General features: G+C 36.1%; 1 protein-coding gene across 3 annotated transcripts; it reads left to right on the forward strand.

Moving 5' to 3' along the window:
* Positions 1–9099: 9099 nt before the first annotated feature.
* Positions 9100–18050, forward strand: LOC114191501 (iron-sulfur protein NUBPL). Of its 3 annotated transcripts, none has more exons than XM_028080691.1 (9): positions 9100–9643; positions 12771–12912; positions 13002–13110; positions 13216–13338; positions 14447–14544; positions 14733–14859; positions 15330–15415; positions 16286–16411; positions 17510–18050. In XM_028080691.1, the coding sequence occupies exons 2-9, from the start codon at positions 12907–12909 to the stop codon at positions 17666–17668; spliced, it is 834 nt and encodes a 277-aa protein (XP_027936492.1). In that variant the 5' UTR covers positions 9100–9643; positions 12771–12906; the 3' UTR covers positions 17669–18050. The 3 variants fall into 3 exon arrangements, with proteins under 3 accessions (XP_027936492.1, XP_027936491.1, XP_027936493.1); XM_028080690.1 differs by lacking the exon at positions 9100–9643 and adding an exon at positions 11506–11641; XM_028080692.1 differs by lacking the exon at positions 9100–9643 and adding an exon at positions 11506–11641 and having other exon boundaries at positions 13228–13338.
* The last annotated feature ends 245 nt before the right edge of the window (positions 18051–18295 follow it).

Below are 18295 nucleotides of genomic sequence, written 5' to 3' on the forward strand. Positions count from 1 at the left end.
ACAACATTAGAAAGCCAAGTGGTGTACTGAGCTTCTTCTATGAATCTTGCGTTTAGTAACTTGTTGGCTTCGACCTTAGCTGCTAGCCGACGTTCTTCGCCAAGTTTGCATTTTTTCTAGGATACATCGCGGGCTTCTTTATAGATGGATAGTTTGTGGGATGCCACTAGAGGGTCCACCCCAGGGAGGTCAGCGGCTGACCAGGCGAAAAGATATGTGTTGTTGATGAGGATGGGTGTGATGATGGCACACTCGTCAGAGTTTAAATCGGTGCCTAGGTTGATAGAGTGGTCGTTGGGAAGCTTTAGAGGGGAGGTCTCCTCAACTGGTTCAAGACGAACATCCCGACCTACTCTAGGGTCCAGATCTTTGCCGGTCAGGGCGATGTTGGAGCGAGAGGGTCGTTTAATATGGTTGGTTTGTTGAATTGGGAGTTGTGGTCGCAGGCTGGCCATGTAGTATTCGCGTGCCAAGCGCTGGTCGCAGTGGATGGTAAGGATGTCGCCAGAAGGGGAAGGGAACTTCATGGCCAAGTGAGGGGTGGAGACGACGGCGCCAAGGGTGTTGAGGGAAGGACGGCCCAAGAGGATATTGTAGGATGTTGGCGAGTCGACGATAAGGAAGCGGATTGGGATGGTTTTGGTTTGGGTCCCCTCACGAAAGACGGTGTGGAGGTCGATGTAGCCACGGGTGGATACTTGTTCACCAGAGAAGCCATAGATTGGCTCGTCATACGGGACCATGGCGGTGTTCAAAAGTTGAAGTTTTTGGTAGGTGGCCCAGTAGAAGATATCAACGGAGCTGTCCTGATCAACAAGGACTTTCTTAACAGCGTAGTTTTCGATTTCAACAGTGATAACCATGGGGTCATCTTGTTGATGGTCGAGGTCATGAAAGTCGTCATTTGTGAAGATGATAGGAGGCATGCGGCGTCTGTGGTGGGAATGAGTGATATGGTTGATGGATTGGATATGGCGAAGGTGTCTTTTTCTGGCAGAAGAAGTGGATCCTCCACTAGCGAAGCCACCAAAGATGGTGTTGATGGTGCCGCGTAGGGGGGTTGACAGGGGTGATGTCGGTGCGGGCCGGTTCAGGTTCTTGGTTGGTGGGTTGGGCGGGGTGTCTGTCGCGACGGGAGTCATGTTGAGGGTGTCTATGGTTGGATCGAGGGGGGTAACGGGATCGAGAGGAAGAGGAATGGTCATCTCTATGGATGAAACGGCGAAAGTGGCCAACACGGACCAGTTATTCTATTTTATCCTGGAGTGCTTTGCATTCTTTTGTAGTGTGGCCATGGTTGCGGTGATAGCGGCAATATTTGGTCATGTCAACATTAGGAGGGGTGGTTGTCTTGCGTGGTGGAGGGATTAGGTCAACTTGTAGGGCCTCATCAAGGATGCGGGAGCGAGCTACGGTAAGGGGGGCATATCTTGTGAAGCAAGGTTGGCGAGGCTCGCGCGGGCGGGCATCAGGGCGGGGAGGTTGCGAGGTAGGGTTGGCTGTGGTAGCTGCATAGTCATTGCAGAATTTGGTGTGCAGGGTTTGCATTTCCTCCATGCGAACATAGTCAGCTGCACGTAATTTGAGTTCGTGCATAGAGGCAGGTGGGTGGAGGTAGACGTTGTTGGCGAAGGGGCCGGGTTGTAGGGTAAGTGCCATGCACTAGAGGATCATCTCCTAGTTGAGGTGTGGGGTGCGAAGAGCTGCCTTACTGAAGTGATCTATGAACGCTCTGAGTGGTTCGCCTTATTCTTGTCTAATGCCTAGGAGGGAGATTGTGGTAGTTTGGTGTGGACGGCTGCCAGCGAAATTGGTGGAGAACATGTGGGAAAGGACGTCGAAACTGTCGATGGAGTAAGGCGGAAGGGTTGTGAACCATTCTAGGGCAGGGCCCTTGAGGGTGGTGGGGAAGGCTTTGTAGAAGACTGCATCTTGGGACGTGTACAGGGCGACATGGGTGATGTAGACTTTGAGGTGCTCATCAGGGTCGGTTTCGCCAGTATAGCGGTCCAGGGTGAAAGGTTCCCACTGGGTGAGGAGAGGGGTGTTGGCGATGAAGTCGGTGAAGGGGTGACGACGTCTGGGCTGGTGGGGAAGGAGCAAATGGGGTGGGATGGGATGATTGATCATAGCGGGGAAGGTGGAAGTAAGGTTGTGAGGGGTGATGTGGCTTGTTGGAGGGTACTGTGGGTTGTATGGTGGAACATGTGTGGTGTGTAGGGTGGTGGGTATGTTGTAGGGGATCTGGGTGGTAAGGAGGGTAGCGGCAGGGGTTGGGGCTGCGGTATGGGGATGGGTGGAAGGGATGGGTGTTTGTTGGGTAGTGGTGAAGGTATGAGGAGTGGGGTTGTATTCGCTTTCTTCCTCTGTGGGCTGGAAGGCCGGGGACCTTGCAGCTTCAGAGGTTTCCTTGGCTTTTCCCTTCAGGTTGGGATCAGCTTCAATCTTTCGCCTAAGGCGAGAGTTCTCTTGTCGTAGCGCCTCCATCTCGTCAGCACTGCGTTTCTTCAGATCTGCCAGCTCTTGTTACATCTTCGCTTGGCCGTTTAGGATGGCGACCAGGTTAGGGGTGATGCCAGCAGGTCCTGAGGGACCAGCATCCGCCTGCTTGTTCACTCCAGCTTTGCTACGGGTTGAAACCATCTTCAGAGAAAAATGGGTACTAATGGTGTTCGTCTCGTGTCCCACGGTGGGCGCCAATTGTTCCTGCATAGAACAAACAAGATAAGTTAGGCACAAGCGTCACCTTACCCATGTAGTCCGCTATCTCCTTAGTTGGTCTCTTCCCGGTTGGCATATGTCGGCTTGGACCCAGGAGGGGTTACCTACAAAAGGAACTCCGAAGCTCAAGTAAGTCAAAGCTCTCTGATGAAGGATTGACCCAAACAGAGGATGGAGGCACATGCTTAAGAAGACTAAGCATGTTTAGAAAGGAAGTTCATTAATCCTTCATCCCTTTCATTTGTGTTTGTTATTTTTGATTCCCTAAGTTGACTTAGTTGAATCAAATTTAGTTGACTTGTTGACCTTTGACTAGGTTTGACTTGTTGACTATAGTTGACTTGACTTAAGCCAACATGCTAATCTATGTTTATTTGCTTTGTAGGTTAATTAGGAGTAAGAAAGCAATGCTAGGTGGCGCATGGTGATTGGGGAGCATAAATGATGTGGAGGAGAGAGTAAAGCAAAGGCATAAAGCATAAAGTAAAAGGCATGAAGCAAGTGTACCTATGTACCTTTGGTCTCCTTTGTTTTTAGCACACTTTAGCCACTTTTTGGAGACATATGAGACACATTCTTTGTCTCCTTTTGTGCTAGAACGAAATTAGCCTTGCACACACCATAGTTAGGTCTTTTGTCTCTCATTTTTGTAATCTTATTTGACCTAGTTTCTAGAAGCTAGGGTTAGGTTTTTGTAGAGACATCCTTAGGTATCTTTTATTTGCTTAGAGGCCCCTAAACTCTTCTATATAAGGGGTGCTCCTAGACATGTAAAAGGGTTGAACATTTTGAAGTAAAAACACTCTTGTGTCTCAACCATTTGTGAGAGTTTCCTCCCTTCGGAGTGAATACTTTTAAGCCTTATCTTGCATAGCAAGTGGCGGCACACATCCACTCATCTTCAAGGTTGCCATGGCTTCTAGCCTAGCCTTGTAGTGGCGTGCTTCTCACATTTTTACCATTCCTTTCCTTTCCATTTTATGTTTTCTTCTTCCTTTAATTGTTCTTGGTTTATATGGTTTATGTGCTTTCCATTTCCTTTTTGTTTGAATCAATCCATCATCTTCTTCTCTTGAGCTTTGTGAAAGGAACCTTCACATCTAGATAGCTTGCTATCTTAATGTCCAGTGGGGATTTCACTTAGCTTTCTTAATCAACTCACACCATATTCAATAATCTTAAAAAAAAATAAGATAATCCTTCATCACTCTCAGAAGGTCAAATCAGTGATTAATGGAGTAATGAATGCGTATCTTTAATTACTGGGGTCCACGCGTATTTATAGAGCATTAATTATGTTTGATTATCCCATGGGCCGGGCCTTGGCTTGGGCTCTAGCTTGGGCTGTAAGTGGACCTGGGCCCTAACCCAGGCCCTCAAGACCTATTGAACGCGGGGACTTCCATTTTATTAAGTATACTGAAGTTATCGGCCTCAACTGACTACTTCCCTTGACGATTTGTATTGCTCGTGTGCCGTCTTAGGCAGGTAGTTCCTCTAGACGTCTAGGTTACCAGTCTTGGCCGGCTACTCAACTGCCTTGGTATATGGTGATCGTTTTATCATTATTTTGTTAAGTTAGCTTGGTGTGGTACACCAGCCCCAAGCCTTGGCCGACATAGGTGTCGGTTAAGGGTGATATGTGTTGATATGCTAGCGGAACCGGCTAGGTGTGATACAATTTCTTTTGCACCTCCAAAGATTTGTGGTGTTCCATTTATGCCCTTTGAAAATTAAATCAAAATTAAAAAATAAATAATATAAGAGTAATAATTAAGCAATGATGAAGTTTAGGAGGTGGTTGGTGGTTGACTCAACAAACGAATTAAATGATAGTAAATGTTATATTATGACCCTACATCTCCAAATCTCTTGCCCTTTTACACCGGAAGTCAACTTTTGCAAACTGCTCCACTTTTGAAAACTGCTGCCACTTTCGAAAATATCAAACATAAAAAGTAAAAAAATTAACATAAAAACTAAAAAAAAACTACCCCCACTTACGAAAGTCAATTTCCGAAAAGAGAGATAACCGAAAGTCGACTTCCGAAATTCATAATTTTTTAATTAAAGATTAAAATAAGTACGAATTAAAATTATTACAAATTACAATTATTAAAAATTAAAATTAATTACAATTTGAAATTATAACAAAAACTAAAAAAAAAATTGCCCCCAAAAACAATTATAAATTAAAATTATTACAAGTTAAAATTATTATAAATTAAAATTATTTCAAATTAAAATTATTAAAAATTAAAATTATTACAAATTAAAATTATTACAAATAAAAATAATTACAAATAAAATTTTTAAAAATTAAAATAATTACAAAGATAATTACAAATTAAAATTGTTACAATTAAAATTATTACAAACTAAAATTAATTACAATTTAAAATAAAAACATAAAAATACTAAAAAAATTAACATGAAAACTAAAAAATTACTAAAAAATATTACTTAAAAAAGTATTAAAAAAAAAAACAAAACCGGAAATCGACTTCCGAACATTCACTTAATCAGAAGTATCAGAAGTCAACTTCTGGAACTCACCAATTTCACTTGCCTCCACTTTCGGAAAATGCTCTACTCGCGTAAAAGTCCCATTCACCAAATTATTTTTGTTTTATATTTATCTGTTGTTATAGGAATATTTTATTATTTTTATATTTTTAATTTGAGAAAAGTGATATTGAAAAAAGTGGTATTAACAAATTTAAAAACATAGTAAAATTCTAATTAATTAAAATTAAAATGATTCAAACAATATAATTAATTAAAAGGTTTAATTATGCCTTTGATCCCCATTTTGGAGTCAAAATCTCAAAATGGTACCCAAATTTTTAAAAATCTCAAAATAGTCCCCTTTTTTGTTGAAACTTCTCACGTTTGCCCTTTCCGTTAAGTCAAGGTTGACGCCGTTAGAGGAAGTGTCACGTGTCAGTTCCTCGATTTTTTGAATTTTTTTATTATTATTTTTTTTTAATTTTTTAGATTTTTTTTATTTTTTGAATTTTTTAAAAAAAATCAAAAAAATTGCCACGTGTCAAGATGTCATCGTGCCACGTGGCAGTGACAGTGACACGTGTCAGTATTATGCCAGATGTCATTTTCTTAGTCTCAGTTTGGTCCCTTTATTTTAATTTGTCTGAATTTAGTCCCAATTTTTGTAAAAATAGACAATTTTGTCCCTCTTCAAATTGAAACAAAATTTAATTTTATATAAATGTTATACAAATATTTTTTATTAAATTTGATATTTTTATTCAAATTGATATTTTTATTATATATTTTTAACATAGCTAAGTTTATTTAAAATTATGTTTCATATTCAACTTTACTTAAAATTGTTTTCAAATTTTTAATTTATATGTGTTTTATTGTAACATGAACTAGTTAATTTATGAATTTTTTTCTATTAACATTATTTTCTATTAACAACTTTTAAACCATTTTAAATAAAGTTCAATGTAAAATATGAATTAAATGAACTTAATTTGGTTAAAAATATTTACTTGAAATATCAATTTTGATGGAAATATTTGTGTACATTTATATAGAAATTAAATTTGATTTCAATTTGGAGAGGGATAAAATTGCTAATTTTTACAAAAATTGGAACTAAATTGAGACAAATTAAAATAAAGGGACCAAATTGAGACTAAGAAAATGACACGTGGCGTAATACTGACACGTGTCACTGTCACTTTCACATCACTCTGTCACTGCCACGTGGCACGATGATAGCTTGACACGTGGCAATTTTTTTATTTTTTAAAAAAATTGAAAAAAAAATTCAAAATAAAAAAAATTCAAAAAAAAATTAATAAAAAAATTCAAAAAAACGAAGAACTGACACGTGGCACTCCCTCTAACGGCATCAACTTTGACTTAACGGAAAGGGCAAACACGAGACGTTTCAACAAAAAAGGGGACCATTTTGAGACTTTTAAAAATTTGGATACCATTTTGAGATTTTGACTCCAAAATGGAAACCAAAGGCATAATTAAACCTAATTAAAATTATCAAAAAATATAAATAATTATAATTAAAAAAATTTAAAATTATAATTAATTATAATTATTTTATTCAAAATTATAATTGATTATTATTATTATTCCAAATTATAATTAATTATAAATAAAATTAATCAAAAAATTAATTAATTAAATTTATTTTAATTAATATTAAAATTAAGTTAAAATAAATTTATTCAAAATTATAAATACTTAAAATTATAATCTATAATTTATTAAAATTATATTTACTCAACAATAGAATTATTTAGAATTAAAATTATTTCAAATCATAAATAATTAATATTATAATTAATATAAATTATAATTAATTAATATTAAAACTTATTTACATTAAAATTAAGTAAAAAACTTACAGCTTAACCTAAAAAATTACATAGCAGCAATGATAAAATAATAAATATTAAAAAATTTAAATTAAAAAAGAGAAAAGCAACCAAAAGTCGACATCCGGTATCGAATAACTTTGGAAGTCGACATTTGGTGAGTTAAGCCAACGTTGCTAATTCCATTCACTCGAAGTCGTCCACGTGTTTATTGAAGTCGACTTCTGGTGATATTTTTCGCACACCTACGGAAGTTCACTTCCGAGTACAACACTTACAGAAGTCACTCATCTGCTACGAAAGTCACCTTCAACTACGCGAGTCACCTACGGAAGTCAATTTAAATTACGAAAGTTGACTTTCAGTATTAATGGCTTAAGAAAGTCGACTTCCGATTGTGTCATTTTCATGTTGTTCATAGTGGTCTACAGAAGTCCACTTCCAAAATTTATCTTGGTTTACGGAAGTCCACTTCCGTCATCTTGTGGCTTACAGAAGTCGACTTTCGGAATTAAATCACTTGCGGAAGTCGACTTTAGGTTTATGGTTTACGTTTCAGGCATTGATACCACAGATCTATACTCCAATCAACTAATTGATGCTTATACCTATAGATGCATGGCAAACATGACAGCAACAACACAAAAAATGAAAAACTACGAAGGGATATTATTACATATGTTAATGTAGAGGAATGTCAAAGGGGAAGAGGAGAGACCAGAGAACATAACTAGTGAGGATTAGCTTGATGGGCAAACTTAGAGAGTGAGGAGAGTAAGGCAGAGGGAGGATTTGGGGTGAGGACGACTGCTAGGTTAAAAGAAAGAAAGTGCGAGAGTAGTTTTCAGAGAGAAGTGATTAATTTAAAATTTAAAATTGGTGAAAAGAAAATTTTGGATTTTAAGAAAAAGGTGTAGAAGAAATATTGAGAGTGCAAGAAGAAAACCCTTATATCAGAAATCTCAAAAAAATTGCAAACGGTTACTAAGAGGGTGGTACACGCTAGATTCAAAAGTTAAAAAATAATAATGAACAAATAATAATAATAATAATAATAATAATAATAATAATAATAATAATAATAAGCAAATAAAAAGGAGTAAAATGGCATTTGTAAAATATTTTTTTTATTTTCTTAAAAGAAAATCATTTGATTAATTTAATTAAGAATTAAAAAAAAAAAAACCATTTTCGGCCTGTTGGCTATTTTTTTTGTTAAAATTAATAACCCATTTGTTTTACATCCGCACCCCCTTTGTTTATATTCCTACCATTTTTTCTTCTTCGTTTTCAAAATCCCAAAACCCTCACCTTAATACACTCACTCACGCACTATACATACACCACTAATTTTCGCATCTAGAGTTGTCAAAATGGGGTTAGAACCCGTAAGCCAATTCGGCTCATCACAAGTTCGGGTCAGGTTGAATTTTTTTTTTATAAATTTCAATACGAGTTGATTTTTGACCTGACTCACCTAGAACTCAGCTCAGCCAGATTGAACCTTTGAGGAGCCGGGTTGGTAAGCCAACCCGCAAATAAAGGGTCACATAACTATTTTTTGTTAAGTTTGGCTTTGTATTTGGGTCATGTTAGATTTTTCTTTTTAGCCAGCACATAGATAATTTGTATTTTTGTGATTTTGATATGTATTGGGATTATATTAAAGTTTATTTAGATTTTAATTATAATTATAATTTAGTTTTGACTGAAAAAAATAAAAAAAATATATTTTTTTAATTAAGTGAGCTCGTGAGTTAATCCGTTTAACCCATGAACTTATGATAGACCAAATCGAGTTAACGGTTTTTGATTCGTTAATAAATGAATCAAATTAAATTAACTCACTAAATAATTAATCTAACTCACTAAATAATTAATATGTGATCTTTTCAGTCGAGTCGGATATCTCAACCATCTCACTATTTCACTCACATTCACTTACTAACACCTCACATGACGCACACACTTCTTCATATTACCTCACAACCCTCACCTCACACACCACGCCTCACTATTCACTCAATCAGTGAGCTCTGACGCACACACACTAAATGGACTCACCTCACAAAACCCTCACAGAACACACGCCTAACACTCACGCTCACGCACCACTAACTGACGCCATTCACGCACCTCACACCACTCACTCACGCACCTGAATACCCTAATCTCCTAACCAATTTTGGGGATCCTTCTACACAGACCCAGATTGGTAGCTGAGACCCTCATCTTCTTCCCTCTTCATCCTCCCAAAAACTTTCGAACACTGCAACCCAGGCACGAAATCCCTCTCCATTTTCCCTTTTTCCTTGGCTCAACCCCATTCATAGGCTTCCATTTTCTCTTTCCTTTCCCACGAGACACTTCACCTCTGCTACTTCCGCCTCAACTCCGCCAGCCGCGGCCACTGGCATTTACCGCCAAACTCTCACGAATCAAGCTTGAAGACAAGATTCTCTGCACGTTTTGCATTTCTCTCTCGTTCACGGAGTATCGAAGGGGGTTGACCGCACCTGAGCCCTAAACAACCATTGGTCGTTAGTGCCTTCGAGGTTCAACTCCGTTTCTCCTTTCTGTCATACTTTGCTCATTATTTGGATTCTATTCTGGAAGTGATTGGTGCTGATTGAGAAGAAATCACGTTTACAGAATTTAAGTGTTATTGTTTGATCTCCCATTTTTGTCTAATTGCCCCGAAAATTGTATAATTAGTTTCATACTAAAGCATTTGGTATTGAGCTGGATGAATGTAATATGTGATTTGCCTTGTTATCCATTGGTATTGTATTCGGATCTATTTGAGCACATAATTATTTGGAGAGTCATTGCTTTGAGGTGATTAGGTGTAATATCTACTGCTATTACGCTTCCCTCTCACTCAAGCTATCTTCATAGTAAAGAGAACTCACACCACTCTCAAGTAACTCCAAGATCACTCTATCGCAACACTCACTCACAACTTCAAAGGAAGATTGTAGAGGTTTACAACAAACTAAAAAAACTCTCATTATTCTTTAAAAGCATATACAAGGCTTATTTATAATTCTGATTCAACAAAAACCAGAATTAACTCAACAACAGAATTGCTGAATTCTGTTTTACAAAGTTGTTATTACAAAAACTATTACATTAGGTCTGATTTGAGAATGAAAACACAATGAAATTGGTGATGCTAATTCTTTGCTGTTGCTATTATGATTTCTGGGTTTCTTTTCCATCATTCTGATTACTCTGCTAATGGAATTTTGGTTTCATTTAGGGGTTGGGTTTAATTCTGTGTATATGCGTTTAGGTTCAGTGTTCATGGTTTGGGTGGAAAGGCTTCGTTCATGTCTAACTTGTTCAAGCAAATTCCATAAGTTGAGTTATAATGGTTAGGCCTAATTGGGTATTATGTGGTTTCATGTTCTGTTTGCACCAATTAAAACTGAGATAATGATTATAATGTAATGCATAAGTATGGGCCCGTGACAATTAATGGTTTGTCTTATTATACCTTTTTTTTTTAATTGCATGTACAGGATTCAACCTTCTTAGTATATCAATTCCTGTGATGTGGTGTTATTTAATTTGAAGTTTGTGTATGGCATAATGAATTTAAGTGACAATATTCTTTCAAATGTATTGTTTGTTTTTTTATTTGAATTTGTTTTTTCCATTTTTTCACCTCTTTTGACTTGTCTCATTTAGAGTTGTTTTTTAATTTGGACCTAATTACAAGTTCCTTTTGGCATGAATACTTTTTTATAACAAAATGTTTATTTGTTGAAATTTCGATATAATAACTTTTTTTTAAATAAATAAGGTTATTAGACTCTCGAGTCTATGTAAACTCGTGAGAGCTTCATAGACCGACTCGTAAACCTGTAGACTCAGAGTCTATTACATCCCTATTTCATATAAAAAATTGTATATAGTATCATACCAATTTAGAATTTAATCACCAATGCAAATAGTAAATAATAGTTCAATAAATATAAAATAACTTAGTTCAAGAAACATGATTATTATATAAGTTCAAATTTCAACAAACACATAAATTAATATGAATAAAAAAACATAAATAACTTCAACTTTATGACCCTAATCACCTACTTATATCATCTTCTTCATTAGGATCACAATAATTTGAAGTAGTGCCGGTCTCACTTCCAGACATTATAAACCAGTTTCAATCAATTAAAAATCAAATAATTTAATTTTTAGAAAACCAAAAATAAAATAAATAAATAAAATAAAAAACAAAACTACATATATATTATATATATGTAACAGAACAACAACGAAAGCCAGAGAAAAAAAATGAAATAAAAAAACAAAGAAAGATATATAATATATTATATATGTAATGATTAATAAAAGTAAAAAAATAAATAAAAAAACAAAAAAATATATATTATATACGTATGTCATTACTTCAAAAGAGGGAAAAGAGCAACGACGCCACTGAACTAGCGTCCGGACGGAGCTGCCACGCGAGGCGATCAGAGTTGCCGTGCGAGACGATCGGAGCTGCGACGTGAATGACCGGAGCTGAGATTTCGAAATAGGTCAATGTTTTCAAGTTCGATTTTCTCTTCTTCTTCGATTAGGGTTTTCGAGTTGGGCTTCAATCTCTGTTTTCGCTTGGATTTTCGATTTGGAGCATTGGGGTTTTGGTTTGGACTTAAAATCCGAAAGCCAACAACATGTTTTTGTGTCATTTCGTCTCGTTCTTCGAACTCGGTGACTCGCTCTCGAACTCGCGAGTCTGGTACGAGTCGACGAGTTTACTCCGAGTTCACTACGACTTTGAAAAAAAACGAGTTTATATACGAGTTAACCCGTGAACACTGTCATGACTCGCAGACTCGTTCGGGTGTACGAGTCAACCCGCGAGTTTCACATATTTTAAAATAAACTTTTGATATCCGCATTGTCTGGTATCCGTTTCAACTAAAATAATTTAAAGATTAGTTTTTTTGATGATGTTTGTATGGCCGTTTGCATCGTTTGACATCCCTAATAAATGTTTTGGATATCTGTATGGTCGTTTGCATTTGGTATCCAATTATTTTATTCAAATATTTTTAAACCTAAGTTTTTGAATGTTTGTATGACCGTCAGTGTCGTCTAACATCCATAATAAAGGTCTAAGTACTTTTGTGACCATCCACGTCGTCTAACATCCATAATAAAGGTCTAAGTTCTTTTGTGACCATCCGCGTCGTCCTAGAGCCCGATACTTTTTCTTTTCTTAAAAATTCAAAAAAATATATTTTTAAATTTTAGGACTGATTACACTGAGTTCTGGACATTGAATGGAGGTGACAAGAGGGGTTTAACCACGAAACATGAAGGGTATTGCGAATCTGAAGTTTGAAAATTATTGAATGCGTCAGTGTGATCTGCTTAACTGATAATTCTAGACTGTAATGTTATGAAGAAATTGTATGCTGACTAGTTCAATTTTGTTTTGAATTTGAAGAATTTGAGTTTTGCAAGAGTTGTTATTATGTGAATGTTTGAAAATGTTGAATTTGGGAGGGATTCATTCGCACAGGTTAGTTAAATTACAGAGAGCTCGAATTAGTCTAATTGAAAGGCTTAGGAATTTGTCTTTAAGGTTGATATAATTTACTTCCTGCACCTCCATCTTATTCTCTGCGCACCCTTTCTGATTATTTGTTATTGGACTAGATTTGTATCATGCACATCCATTGATGACAAGGGCCTTATGGGAGAATCAAACAGTCTTGTTTCTTAGGGTTTATAGCACGGTGTTACTTCACTGAAACAGTGTTGCGTGCATCGTTTTTGCGGGTAGCATCGATTGATGAGGGTGAGGAATCTGAACACTGCTTAATTGTTGAATTGGCTATTTGTTAATCAAACTCAATGTTTTGGATTGTATTGTGTTGTTGTGCACAGAGTCTGGGAAGTATTCGGAGCTATGCAAAGCATCTTCGCTTAGATGGGGTGAAGGATACTATAGCCATTGCATCTGGCAAAGGTGGTGTGGGAAAGTCAACTACTGCTGGTAAAGCCCTTTTATCCTTCTTTCTCTTTCATCTTTGACAATTTTGTTGTGTTGATATGAATGAGTGAAGTTCTGTTTGAACTTTGAATTTAATTGAATTTACAGTTAATTTGGCAGTTGCACTTGCGAGAAAGTGTCAGCTCAAGGTTGGTTTGCTTGATGTCGATGTGTATGGACCCAGCATTCCCACAATGATGAACATCAATACAAAGCCTGAAGTCACTCATGGTATGTCTTTTCTTACTAAATAATTTATATTGGATAATTTCATATATGTGTTAAGATTCAATTGCAAGGCACGAGACTAGAATCTTACATTGCAAGATCTTGGGCTCTCTAGCTACAATAGGTAGCTTTTGAGGTATGGTTCTCGCAAGGTTCTTTATCAATTGGTATTACAGTCTTCCACTATGTCTAGTTGCTAATTAGCAGCATGGGTGGAAACAAATCTCCTCTAGAAAACCTCTCTTCAAGATTAGACCAGATACTTGAAGCAGTGTCTCTCCATATAACACTCTGGGCTATGGAAGGAGAAAGAGATCATAGGAGCCATGACACAACCATAATGTTTGCTCTCTCCCAGGCTGGGTATATATGACTAGCACGGGCTGTAGCTGAAATGGTTCCCTCAAGAAATCAAGCTCATCTGAAATGATTGTGACCATTGCTGCTAATGGGGCCTTTGAGTATGGAAGAAACAATAACCAGAGATGGGTTTTCAGATGGGTGAAGATAATATGGTAATGAAGGGTCTTGAGATGGATCAATATCCATGATTGAATGTAGCAAACCAGAGCTATGATAATCAGTGCTCTGATACCATATCAGTAAAGCTAAAAAAGGAAATTAGGTCTGAAATAGTGTATCATATTTTCATCGCATTGAAAGCATAGCTGTAGAGACAATAAATAGATACAGCCAAACACTAACAGAAAAGAAAATAGGCACCTATGCTAATAGAAAGGTGAAAACAGAAGTTGGTGCATTGCACCACTAATACAGCAGGGGAAAGCACAACTGTCCCAAAAGCAAAAACAGAATTAATTCAACTCCCCTCCAGGTGACGTGTGTCTGGTCATTTAATAATACAGGTCGACTTTCATATTTGAAGGCCTTGGCCTCTCTAACTACAATAGCTAGCTTTTATACTGTGGTTCTCCCAAGTTTCTTATCAGTGTGTGGCCTTCAATACCAATCATAGTTTGGTTTCGAGTTTTCACATTCCACCAATGGTGGTGATAATGTTGAAGCCATATATTAAGCTTAATTTTGTGCTAATGCTCTTTCAGTTTCCATTACAGTTAGTTTTAATATCTTGCTGTTCATTTATTTTCAGATAAGAAAATGATTCCAATTGAAAATTATGGGGTCAAATGTATGTCAATAGGGTTCCTTGTGGATAAGGATGCCCCGATTGTCTGGAGAGGTCCCATGGTACATAACAGCTGTTCTTATTTGTTTTTATTTTCCATTTCATTTATTATTTCTTGCTGTAACAGTCTTCTGCAACTTAAGTTTTTTGTTGGGATATACTATGAAGGATTTGTTATTGGTTGCATGTTCCTTGCAAAAAGCATCTTCTATTGTTTTCTATCTGAACTTCTGTTGCTGCATTATTGTAGGTGTCAAATGCCCTTGAGAAAATGACAAGGGGAGTTGACTGGGGTAAACTTGACATTCTAGTAATGGATATGCCTCCCGGCACTGGTGATGTCCAGATAGCTATGTCTCAAAATCTGCAATTATCAGGTAGTTAATTCTGCATGATTCCTTCCGTGGGGGTTGTTTATATATTTATGATTCTAGTAGTCTATTATGTGTTTATAATACTTAAGCTATACCAGTAAAATCAAATATAATTTGAAAGCAACTTTGGCAAACAGCTTGAACCTTCACTATGACTTTATGCACTTAGTCTTTGTGGTTCATGTGCCTGATATAGGCAACTAAATTTTCATGAAGATTGTAGCTAGACCTGTTTACCATGCTACCTTAATTCAATTGAAAATTTTCAATTGAGTACTAATTTAATTATAATCATTAAAACACAATATTGTTTAGTTTAACTAAATCAAGATAAATTTGAACAAAGTATCGTTATATTTTTATATTTTATACTATAGCATTACTAATATTCCTTTGTATTGATTCTTTCTTAACTAGTTTCCATAGAGTTAGCTTTCTTTGGTTATTCATTGTCAAGGGTGCTTGTATGGTAGGTGCACTCATTGTTTCAACTCCCCAAGATGTTGCATTAATGGATGCCAGGAGGGGCGTAAAAATGTTCAATAAAGTTGATGTTCCGGTATGATAAGTCCCTTTGTATACTTGCTTTGTTGCCTAATAACAATATTTTGTGAATCTAAATATACGTGTGTGCATTTCTGTTGATGTTCAACACTTTTAACATTTGCAGTGTGCATATAGTAAGATGGCATTGTGCCATCATTTGCATGAATTTTGAGCTAGTGGCTGTTAGCAAGCCCAATGACGAGGCAGACAAGCCCAAACATATTTTTGATCGGCAAAACGGGTGAAACATAGTGTCAAAATCCACTCTTGGCTAAAGGAGGCCTTCATTCAGTAGTATTCAGGCTTGTATAGGTTTAGGGCACAAGTGAAACGTCTGTTAAGTGTCTCTTATTATAAGAAGCGTACAACATCTGTGTTGAGGACATGAATGAAATACAAGTTTAGTTTTTTTCTTTTTTTTTTGTGGCTTTATTTTATCCTAGCTTGCCCTAGTTTATATATCAGTGGCACATATGCACTGGATCCTTGTTAAGATGTCTGAATCCCAATTTGTTAAATCAATAGACTGTATTTGATTGTATTTAGGTGTGAGAATGAAGGCTTATTTCGGGAAAATTATTTATGATGGTAAAATTAGTCTAAATGTAGACGATAGGCTTATCTTGTATCCAATGTCTGGTAGAAGCATATATGTTTGTGTTTATGAGGTCTTTTTTGAGTTTTTTTTTTTTTTTTTTTTTTTTTTCGATTTTAATTTCACAGCACTTAAGTCTGCCAATTAACATGCTACAGAATGAAATCCATGATTCACCATTACTATATCAACATGTCTTTTGTGATATGCTGTTTGCGTGTCATATGAAAGCTGTGACTGCATCCCACAACTGATGTCCATTCATGAGAATTCCAACTTTTCTTACAGATTTTGGGTATTGTGGAAAACATGAGCTGCTTTAAGTGTCCACATTGTGGCCAACCTTCATACATATTTGGTAAAGGAGGGGCTCATGGGACAGCCTCCGAAATGGGATTAGAATTTTTAGGCGAGGTAAGTTGATTATCTGTATGCAGAATCTACTTTATCATTATAATTTCGTTGATGCTTAGTGGGGACTTCATTGAATGAAGCAACTGAACAGACTTCTTAGGTAGGGCCTATTTGGTCGGACCTCTTCAAACAGACTTTAAAAGAGGAAAAAATAAAGTTGATTTCTCCATAAATTAATATTAATTTATGCTCAAGTTTAAAATAAAAATTTGGAGAAACTATATGAGAGAGATTAATATAATTATGCATATGTTAAATTTAACTTCTGAACAAATTCATTTTATTTTTTCTTATTTTCTTTCTTAGAAGTCTCTAGAGAAATTTGTCAGAGCCTTTGTCACTTAATGATAGATCTTTTTAGACTTAAGTATCTTTTTGTCGTATTTTTTCCTTATTTTCTTCAGTTTGGTTTCTCTATTGATAAAATATTCAATCGAGTCCTTCAATTTTAAAATGCAACTTTGTGATCTTTTCAAGGTTCAATCAAGTTTCTCAATTGTTTTAAAATGCAATATGTCTCTTTTGTTTGTTTAAATTGACCTAATAGATTTTAAAAATTATCATTGGGCATTCGTAATAAATTGTATTGTGTGTAAAATAAATATCAATACTTGCTTATTAACGGTTTTTCAGCTAATTGGAAAGTGGTGTACGCTTCTGAGATGCCTAATGGGGGTGTTGCCTTTTTATCTCACTGCATTCATCCTCACCTTTTATAGATTCGGTCTCTCTTCTATGTAATCTCCAAATCCTATGGTGCCTGTGGAACTGTTGTGGTGGGGAATATCCCTAGTTGTTATACTTGTTGCTCTGGTTCCCTTTCCCACCTTTTTAAAAATTGAGGGATTTTATTGAACATTTTATGAATAATGAGACTAAGAAGAGGATTAGGCCAACTTTTTATAACTTTTATGAGACAACTAACTAAATCATTTTTGGCTTATCTTTGTTGTCATAAAATTTGTATTGGGCATGATGAATGAGTATTTAACTATTCTAATGTGTGAGTACATCCAGAAGCTTATGATTTCTGATTAACCAGATAGAATTTATTTATTGAGTATTTCTGACTTGTTTTGAATTTAATAATTATTCCAGATACCACTAGAAGTGGATGTCAGAGAAGCTTGTGATCAGGGGCACCCTATAGTGTTAGCTGCACCTGATTCAGTAGTTTCGAAAGCGTATGGCGAGATAGCTGAAAAACTTGCTCAGAAACTCAAGGAACAACAATTCCATCCAGAGATAATTCTGTGAAATGCGTTTATTCAAAAAACAATGAACTAATTACCCTCATTTTTAATCCGGGTTTTGACTTCTAAATTTTGTCAAAAGTGTGGTATAAATTATAGACCCGACACCAGATTATAGTTAGAACTGTTGGAAAATTATAACATAGTTAGAGAATCATTTTGTAATGCACCGAGAATCTGTAATTCTTGACCAAGCATTTGTGGTGGTTTCTACTCAATCAAGTGTGCCGAAAGCTTCTGAACATCTCACAGCGGATAATGTACCGATGAATATTGGAAAGAATATGAGGTATTTTTTGGGTTCAAATATGTGGTGGATTTGATATACTATTACAACGAGCCGTCATAGCGGTCACCTGCATTTATAATAAGCTTTGTTTAAATGATAATGTTTGGCCATTTGGCTATTCTTGCTGGGTCTATCTTTAAGTTGAACATTTGTCACAGACACCGGTCAACCAACCAATTGAAAGCAAACAGAATGTATATAGCTTCAACTTCTTCATAAGGTTGTAAGAGTGAAAAATATTTTTTTTCTTAAAGGGGAAAGATAAAAGGGCGGTTGTTTTCACCTGATATTGTGCTTCTGTTTATGTTAACATTTCTTTGGTACAATGTATTTGCTTAGAGT

Source organism: Vigna unguiculata, chromosome 7 (genome assembly GCF_004118075.2).
Source record: "Vigna unguiculata cultivar IT97K-499-35 chromosome 7, ASM411807v1, whole genome shotgun sequence".
NCBI classification, from domain to species: Eukaryota; Viridiplantae; Streptophyta; class Magnoliopsida; order Fabales; family Fabaceae; genus Vigna; species Vigna unguiculata.

Excerpts from the sequence above, each read along its gene's own strand:
- LOC114191501 (XM_028080691.1), top strand. Across the intron at positions 13,339-14,446 it reads AAAGCCTGAAGTCACTCATG|ATAAGAAAATGATTCCAATT; the intron begins GTATGTCTTTTC and ends ATTTATTTTCAG. Across the intron at positions 16,412-17,509 it reads GATTAGAATTTTTAGGCGAG|ATACCACTAGAAGTGGATGT; the intron begins GTAAGTTGATTA and ends TAATTATTCCAG.